We start from the raw sequence: 8,480 nt of genomic DNA, 5'->3' as shown, positions 1-8,480 counted from the left end.
GGTCTCCTCTCCTCCCTAGTCTCCTCCCTAGTCTCCTCCCTGGTCTCCTCTCCTCCCTAGTCTCCTCCCTGGCCTCCTGCAGCTGAAGGAGGATGAATCCTGAGTCCAGAGTTTTGCTCCATCCAGGCGGAACCAGCAGCGCTCTCTGGACAGCTTGCAGGCCAGCCTGGAGGCGGAGAGCCGCAGTCGCAGCGAGGCGGTTCGTCTGAAGAAGAAGATGGAGTCGGACCTGAACGAGATGGAGGTCCAGCTGGCGCACGCCAACCGGCAGGCGGCTGAGAGCCAGAGGATCATCAGACACCTGCAGACACAGGTGATCCCACCTGACCAGGCGGTCACCTGCACATGTGGGTCAGTCCCCATCACTTGGTTCTGCTGCAGGTCAAAGAGCAGCAGGTGGAGCTGCAGGATAAAGTCCAGGCGGCCAATCAGCTGCAGGAGCAGCTGGTTCTGCTGGAGCGCCGCAGTGCGCTGATGGCAGCAGAGGAGGCGGAGCTGAGAGCGGCGCTGGAGCAGACCGACCGCGCCCGCAAGACGTCTGAGCACGAGCTGCAGGAGGCGGCGGAGAGAGTCGGCCTGCTCAGCTCTCAGGTACGGCCGCAGGCGACCCGTGACCCCTGACCCCCGCCGTCGCTGACGTCCAGACGTTGATCAGAGACTTCCTGCGTTCCAGAATGCGGCTCTGCTGAACCAGAAGAGGAAGCTGGAGACGGACCTGTCTCTGCTGACCGGAGAGGTGGACGAGGCCGTGCAGGGGAGCCGCAGCGCCGGAGAGAAGGCCAAGAAGGCCATCACTGACGTCAGTCCTGACCTCTGACCCCTCGCTCAGGCAGTGTTTGGCCCCGCCGTGGTTCCTGATCGTTGCTGTTCCTGCAGGCGGCGCTGATGGCTGAGGAGCTGAAGAGGGAGCAGGACAGCAGCAGCCAGCTGGAGCGGAGCAGGAGGAGCATGGAGGCCACAGTGAGAGGTCAGACCCGGTTCCCCTCCGAGACCCGGTCCGGTCCCTCTCAGAGTCCGGATCCGGTCCCTCTCAGAGTCCGGATCCGGTTACCCTCTGAGTCCGGATCCGGTCCCCCTCTGAGTCCGGATCCGTTCCCCCTCTGAGTCTGGATCCGGTTCTCCTGTGAGTCCGGATCCGGTCCCTCTCAGAGTCCGGATCCGGTCCCTCTCAGAGTCCGGATCCGGTCCCTCTCAGAGTCCGGATCCGGTTCTCCTGTGACCAGATAAATGTTGTCAGAGGGGAACCAACAGAGGTAGAAACGTTCCTGTTTCTACCAGGAACCAGGAACGTTTGTTTGGGTGCGTTTACCCAGAATGCCTTGTGCTGTAAATATTAGTAATGAAAATATTAAGTTTTTTTAATTACTAAAAGGTTTTCAGTAATTTAACCACAGCAGCCAAACTTAATCGTGTGATAAAAAAAGCCAAATTTTAAATGCAGATATTAAATTTGTTCATCTCTTGAGCTCTTAATAATCTGAACTGTAGATTATAGTCCAGATGAAGGAGCTGAGCTGTGGCTCCTCTGTCAGACCTGCAGGTGAAGCTGGACGAGGCGGAGCAGTCGGCCCAGAAAGGAGGGAGGAAGCAGCTCCACAAGCTGGAGACCCGAGTGAGGAGAAGTTCTGCTGGGCTGTCGGTTCTGACCCGCTAAACCCAGACGGGTTCTGGGGATCCAAACCAAACAACCTGCTGTGAACCAGGAGCTTCTGCTTCAGTTTCAGAACCCAAACACACATTAACGTCCTTACGACGTTTTCAGACCCCACAGTGTTTTACTTTCATCTCTTCAGCAAATTGATCTTGATCAATAACAAAAACCTTTAATGTAACAAAGTAATGATTAAATAAAGAATGTGTCGCGTTCCCAGAGCCTGGATCAGATTCTGCTGTTTGCAGGTCCGGGAACTTCAGCTGGAGCTGCTGGAGGAGAGGAAGAGGAGCGAGGAGTTTCAGAAGAGCCTTCGTCACTCTGAGAGGAGAGTGAAGGAGCTGTCGCTCCAGGTCTGAGCCGCCGGCTGCTGCTGCTCTGGTTCTGTTGGGCCACTGCTTCATTGGTTCTGTGTCCTGCAGTCGGAGGAGGACAGGAAGACTCTGCTGAGGATGCAGGAGCTGATCGAGAAGCTTCAGGCCAAAGCCAAGAGCTACAAGAGACAGGCTGAGAGCGCAGTGAGTGAAACCGCTCAGACCCATCGGAGCGCTTTTATTCTGAAACATCAGCAGCCGTCAAAAGGCCTGAAAAACACAAAGAGCTGCATCACAGGAAAGGTCAAAGGTTACCTGTAGATCTGAAATAATGGCGGCCTTCAGAGTTACAAACAGAGTAAAACTTTCTACATCCGGTGGTTTCCTCTTTTCTCCGTTTTATTTGGTGTCATTCCTCCATCTGTCCACCAGGAGGAGCAGGTGAGCGACACCAGCGTCCGGGTCAGAAAAATCCAACACGAGCTGAACGACGCCGAGGAGCGAGCCAACATGGCGGAGACCGCCGTCAACAAGCTGCGGCTCCGAACCCGCGAACAGAGCGGCGCGGCGGCTCTGGTGGGTCCGGCTCGGTCCGGTCCGCTCTGCGGCTCACATCCGGTCATTATTCACTAACAGAAACGTTTGTTTCTCTGCAGATGAGCGACTGAGGCTGAGGATCAGCTGTTTGTGTGATGAGTTTAATTAATCCTGATTGTGTCGGTTTTGTGACCGTGTCGCTGTTTTCTCTGTGCTTTGGTTCGGTTTTCCTTTTGCTCTTAGTCTTTGTTTTCCAGTAATAAACCTTTATTAAAGCTGTTTTACCTGTTTGTGCTTCAGGGCTCCTGTCTTCACCAGAATGTTTGCAAAGTTACTTAGTTACAAATTAGCAGCAGTAAATTTATGTTATTTAGCCTGACATGAGGGGCAGATGGGGTTCAAAGTCATTATTTCATCATGTTATACATTAGCTTATGAATGTCACAATTTCAAAATAAATATTTAATTTCCAAAATAATATTTAGCTTGCTAAGTAAATTGAGCTACTTAGCTCCAAAGTAAATGTTTGGCTACAGGCTAACTAATCAGCTAGCTCATAACTATATATTTATTTAGTTTCAAACTCAATATTTTTGCTCTAAGCTAGCTAAATATTTAACCCAATAAACTTGGGCTGCACAGTGGCAGCTAGAAGGTCGTGGGTTCGATTCCCAGGGTCTTTCTGCAGGTTTTCTCTCTCTGGTCTCCTGTCAGGTTAACTGGTCTGTAAAACTGGCCCCAGTGTCTGTCTGTCCTGTCCGTCTCTCTGATGACCTCAGGGTGACCCCGCCTCTCGCCCGTTGACCTCCTGACCCCAATGGGACAAGGTGCAAGAAAACGGATGGATTAGTTTAGCTGTTCACTTACAAACTAAATTCTAGTTAGTTGAGGTCAATATTTAGCTTAATATTGATTTTAGTATGAAGGGTGCTTTTATTTAATAAAATTGATTAAAAAATATATATTTAGCCTGACATTAAATTAGCACTGAGCTAGCTGCTTAGTGCCGAGTCCAGAGCTACTAAATATGTAGTGTGGAATAAATTTAGTTTATAAACTGACATAAATGAATACTATGGTGGAAAATTGACTTTCAGGAAGAAATCCCAATTTTTCTTCATGAAAGACTAAATAAACTTTTAGCTGTTTGTTTTTGATGATGCAGCTTTTTAACGGTGCCTGAAACAAACATTTTTCCCACTCAGTGGTTTGGAGTTCAACACTTTATTCACAGACTAAACTCAGCGGTCAGTGTTTCCACAGGTCAGTGGGGCTGAAACAATCGTCCATCAGTCAAAGTGCTCTGCAGTTTGTCCTTCTGTGTCCAGTCCGGTCAGAACCGGCCCGTTCTTTACAAATAAAACACATGTAAACTTTTACATTCAAACAACTGCGGCTGGAGGATCGGACCGAGACGGACTGGACCCCCCAGAGAGGAGGAGCCTTCACAAACAGCTTCAGGATCAGAACCAGCCTCTGGGTCAGATGGACTGGACCCAACAGCTTCAGGATCAGAACCAGCCTCTGGGTCAGACGGACTGGACCCAACATGAACCTTTACAGGTCCAGAGTCTGAATCACAGAATCAGTCTGCTTCCGGCAGATCCTCCGTTTTACTCTAAAATCATAAAAACATTTTTAATGCAGAAAGAGGAGATTTATATGGAAGCCCATTCCTGCCATTAAAGAAAGAAAACCCAACAGGAAGTCATAAATACAAGTTTTAAAGTCAGAATTATGAGGGGAAAGGCTGTGCTTCCTTCACTACCTCATAATAATTCAAAACTCTGATTTTAAAATATTCATATTTTGATGTTAATTGAATGTTGTAAAGTACAAAAGTAAAACAGTAAGTTACAAAGGAGTGGATAAAATAAACTTATTAAAAAACTTTGTTTCCTCTTTGTACCTTCATTCAGGTTCTTTATTAATGCAGTACATTAAATAAAGTAATAATCTTCAATATCCTCAAAGGTAAAGTATCACCAACAGAAGCTCTGGTAGTAACAACAATAATGATAATATGGATAATAATATGACTTCCTGTTAGACATTTATCAGTCTCCTTCATGGTACAAATGTGTTTCCATAGTTTCTGAGCAGATCCACCTGCAGCAGGTTCAGGATCACAAAACAATTTATTCATCATAAAGTCTTTACAAGTTAGAACCCAAATATAATCATCGTTCATGTGGTTTATAATACTGCTGCATTTCTCCACGTCTCTCATTAAGGAGGGGATCACCATAGCAACCAATGACTCGGCATTTTCTGATTTTTGACAGCTTTAGGTTGCTAGCAGAGCTAACATGTTGAACAGCAATGCCACAAATTCATAAAGGCATTGTGGGAAATGTAGGAAACCAGAGTTAAAACTGCAGAGTGAAACCGTCATGTCCGCCCAACAGAGCAGAAACTACTTTAATGATGAATGAACAAGCGAAACTCTGCAGACAGGAAGCTGACGTCTCAACTTCCTGTGTGAATCCAGTCATGTTTTCCTGGAAGCTTTTCCTTCCTCCAGATCTTCTGTTCCATCAGCTCAGTGGAGGAGGAGGAGGAGGAGGGTGATTGGACGGTTAAAAATCAAACACACACAAAAACACAGTCCTGTCTCTGATTGGCTCACGAGACATCAGAAACTCCTCCTCCAATCAGAAAAGTTCTTGGCAGCAGTGGCGCCGTGGAAACCGTAGTCCATCACCTGGTTAGTAATGCTGTCGGTCACCATGGTAACCAACAGTGAAGTCAAAGGAGGAAGTCACATGACCACAGTGGTGACGTCAGACACGAAGCGGTCCTTCAGCGCCTTGCAGATAAACTAAACACAAACGAGATGAAGGCGGCCAATGGGAGGAAGAGGAGGAGGAAGGATTCTGACTCATCGTTCTAAAAAGAAGAAATTTTCTCAAATTTAATTCAAAATCAGACAAGAATTGAGAGGAATTTATCTGGGAAGATGCGACTGTAACAGCGAAGCCTCCAACACGGCCTGAAAGGCAAAACTCAGGGAAAAATGCTTTTGAAATGTCACAGACACATTTCCCTGTTCTCCTCCTGCTCCTGCTCCTCCTGCCTCAGCCTCCCTCCTCTTCCTCCTCGGAGCGACAGCAGCAGCCCGACAGAGAGGAGGAAGAGGAGGGAGGAGCAGATGATGAAGAGGTGCGTCCAGCGTTTCCTCCCAGTGATGTCACAGAAGTAGCAGACGGTGATTGGCTGACCGCTGACACAGGGGCGTGGTGTTCGATCTGTGATGTCACCTCAACGGCCACGCCTTCCTGCTTCAGACGGCTGCGGTGGGCGGAGTCTGGAGCCGGTGTCAGCCAATCAGGAAGCTTAGCCCTTCCAGCCGTCCCAGATCGGACCTCTGGACACAAACACAGGAACTGAAGGTTAAACCAGCTGGAAGGCGGTTCGGGTCCAGAGTCAGAGACGACGGAGGCGCAAACAACCTGAAACCCAAACATGGTTGTTAAGGCGACAGTGGGAACAAACAAAACCAGAGGCGGCTGGCAGAAGCACAACACCAGGTTCACAGTAAGAAAGAGCTGCAGCAGAGAGTCAGTAGACTCTCCACAGACTGCGGCGTGTCCGCCGAGTGACTGTGGATTTGGTCTTTGTTCAGCTTTGTGAAAACTTCTGGATCATTTAGATCTGGAGAATCATCCAGTTTTAGTAAAATGCCTTTTGTTCCCGGTGACCGTCTTTCCTCTGCCGGCCTGTGAAGCAGAAGCTTCTCCAGGCTGAACCTCTGGAGAAGAGAGGTTCAGCTTCATCTTCCTGAAGCTGTTAGCAGGGAGATGTTTGTCTCGTGTCTCGGCACACAGAGTCAGAACAGACGATTCGTCCCAACTGATGATCAACCAGCTTCAGTGGAAACAGTGTGGATTTAAAACTGTTAGTTGTGATAAGGCGCGCGCGCGCGTGTGCGTGTGTGTGTGTGCAGGAAGTCGCCCCATGCAGGCCAATCACAACGGAGAACTCGGAGGAAGACTCACAGCGTTCGGGATGATGAAGGCTTCTTCACTTTCGGCCACTTCCTCCTCTCAAACAGCCTGATGCAACAAACACACACACAGTTACACACTCAGCCAAACACACCGTCTGCACCGGCATCCCTCAGAGTGTGTGTGTCGGTGTGTGTGTCGGTGTTTGTACCTGTAGTCACCAAAGTCGCCATGAGCCCGCCCTCCTGCTGAGAAGATCATCTGATTGGTTAGTAAGCAATGGCTGCTGGAAAAAACAACCTGACTACAGCTGAGCTGGCGTTAACAGAGGTCACCTGAACGCACCACCAGCAGCTCAGGATGCTCCTCCATCCGGAGGTGAAGGAACTACAAGCTGAAGTTATTTTGGTTCGTTCCGTTTGGTTAAATTTATGTCTTTAAACATAAATATTTACTTATTTACTGTCTTCCTTCCTCTATGCGCTCATGTCTGTCTGATCTGGAGCAAAATATTAACATTTCCTTCGCAGCTGAAGCACTTTAAACACTTTGTCAGTAAATCACCGTCTGGTTCAAACTTTACATTGACTGTTAACCTTCTAGAGATTTAAAAACTGGTTGAAGGTTTAACTTCAAACTAACTTTTGTGCAACTAAGAAAAAACCGTGAAGAGAACCAGTGAAACCAGTGAAACCAGTGAAACCAGTTGGTTCAGAGCTGGTAGTTATTTTCAACAGCATCATCATGTTGCTGATGAACACATGACAACCGTCAGAATTAACTGAGGCGTTCCACAGGGCTGAGTGTTTGGCCCAGTCTGACAAAGTGCTGCACTTTTAGAAAACAGGAACGATTTGAGATGAAAATGACTTCAAACATGGTGAGAGTCATAGTGTGTGTGTGTGTGTGTGTGTGTGTGTGTGTCTGTGTGTGTGTGTGTGTGTGTGTGTGTGTCCGTCCTACCCAGCTCTACTGAGCGCGTGCGAGGATTACACTGCTTGTGGCCCTTGCAGCCTCTGAGCTCCATCAGCTGGACGTGCAGCTGGTTCAGAACCGTCCGGTCCAACGAGCTGACGGCGTTTATCAGCTGCAGACACAGAGAGACGGACACAACAAGGACTCAGGCAGAATCTGGACGGCTTCAACAGAGACCAAACCTCTGAGGTCCAACAGCTGAGGAAGGTTTTTAAAACAGATTCACATTTGGTCGTTTTCAAAACTCAAACTCTGAGTTTTCAAAGGTTCTGAACATCCAGGAGGGATTTAACTTTTAATGTCTGAACATGGGATAAAAGTCAGAGTTTAACACATTGAAGAACATTTCCAGTAAATATTCTAAATAGCAAACAAATAAAACAAAATACTTTATTTACAAATTTTCTGCACAGCTGAACCAAAGTGAGATGAATAAAAAGATCATCCTGTGAAAACTGGCTGGTTATGAGGGGCTCGGCCCTCCAGAGGGCGCTGTGTGTGTGTGTGTGTGTGTGTGTGTGTGTGTGTGTGTGTGTGTGTGTGTACCTGGTATGGGTCGGTGCTCAGGTCGAAGTACTCCAGGAATCCAGTGGCGAACTCACAGAACAGGAAGTTGTGCGTCTCGTTGATGGTCCTCAGGCACCAGTAGGTGTTGTTGTTGGCGCTGGTGCAGGCGCAGAACGGTCCCACTGAAACACACCGAGTCATGACACATGACCCCTGAAGGATGACCTTTAACCCCTGAAGCAGGAACAATGTGGTGTGTGTGCCGTACATGTCCAGAAGGGGGCGGTGTGCCAGTGCTGGTTGTCATGTGTGAAGCAGGTGAGTCCGGGCATCGAACACGTGTCATTGTTCCTGATCCTCTTCATCATCTTCCTCATCTTCTTCCTCCTCTTCTGCTCCTTCAGAAGCCAGCTCTTCTTATTCCAGGCCCCGCCCTTCCTGCTGTCTCACACACACACACACACACACACACACACACACACACACACACACACACACACAGGTGTTGACAGGTGACCACCCTGATGATGATGACCCCACTGTGACCTT

At 48.4% G+C, this 8,480-nt stretch overlaps 2 protein-coding genes and 1 long non-coding RNA gene across 14 annotated transcripts in view; 2 read left to right on the top strand and 1 right to left on the bottom strand.

Moving 5' to 3' along the window:
* Positions 1–2,611, top strand: part of LOC103156242 (myosin-7B) — a 25,030-nt gene extending 22,419 nt beyond the window's left edge. The window contains 8 exon segments of the mRNA XM_016664151.1: positions 63–313; positions 382–591; positions 674–799; positions 877–967; positions 1,533–1,612; positions 1,900–2,004; positions 2,074–2,169; positions 2,398–2,611. Coding sequence (XP_016519637.1) covers positions 63–313; positions 382–591; positions 674–799; positions 877–967; positions 1,533–1,612; positions 1,900–2,004; positions 2,074–2,169; positions 2,398–2,598 — 1,160 coding nt within the window. The 3' untranslated portion in view covers positions 2,599–2,611.
* A 1,782-nt stretch (positions 2,612–4,393) lies between these two features.
* The window catches only part of sulf2b (sulfatase 2b), a 52,428-nt gene continuing 48,341 nt past the window's right edge, over positions 4,394–8,480 (bottom strand). For 6 of the 12 annotated variants that reach the window (XM_016664155.1, XM_016664158.1, XM_016664159.1 and 3 more), the window contains 4 exons: positions 8,200–8,372; positions 7,971–8,113; positions 7,413–7,536; positions 4,394–5,869 (listed from right to left, as the gene is read on the bottom strand). In XM_016664155.1, coding sequence (XP_016519641.1) covers positions 5,580–5,869; positions 7,413–7,536; positions 7,971–8,113; positions 8,200–8,372 — 730 coding nt within the window. In that variant the 3' untranslated portion in view covers positions 4,394–5,579. Of the gene's footprint in view, positions 5,870–6,500; positions 6,558–6,660; positions 6,698–7,412; positions 7,537–7,970; positions 8,114–8,199; positions 8,373–8,480 lie in introns of all 12 variants that reach the window. The other 6 variants (XM_016664163.1, XM_016664162.1, XM_007578213.2 and 3 more) reach the window with 6 other exon arrangements.
* Positions 7,543–7,782, top strand: LOC107833859 (uncharacterized). Its single transcript, XR_001659636.1, has 2 exons — positions 7,543–7,631; positions 7,682–7,782. It is a non-coding gene; the product is annotated as an uncharacterized LOC107833859 (long non-coding RNA).

This window comes from Poecilia formosa, unplaced genomic scaffold, assembly GCF_000485575.1.
Source record: "Poecilia formosa unplaced genomic scaffold, Poecilia_formosa-5.1.2 Scaffold471, whole genome shotgun sequence".
Taxonomy (NCBI): Eukaryota; Metazoa; Chordata; class Actinopteri; order Cyprinodontiformes; family Poeciliidae; genus Poecilia; species Poecilia formosa.
The sequence above is the reverse complement of the archived record's forward strand: the minus strand, read 5'-3'. Positions and strand labels throughout refer to the sequence as shown.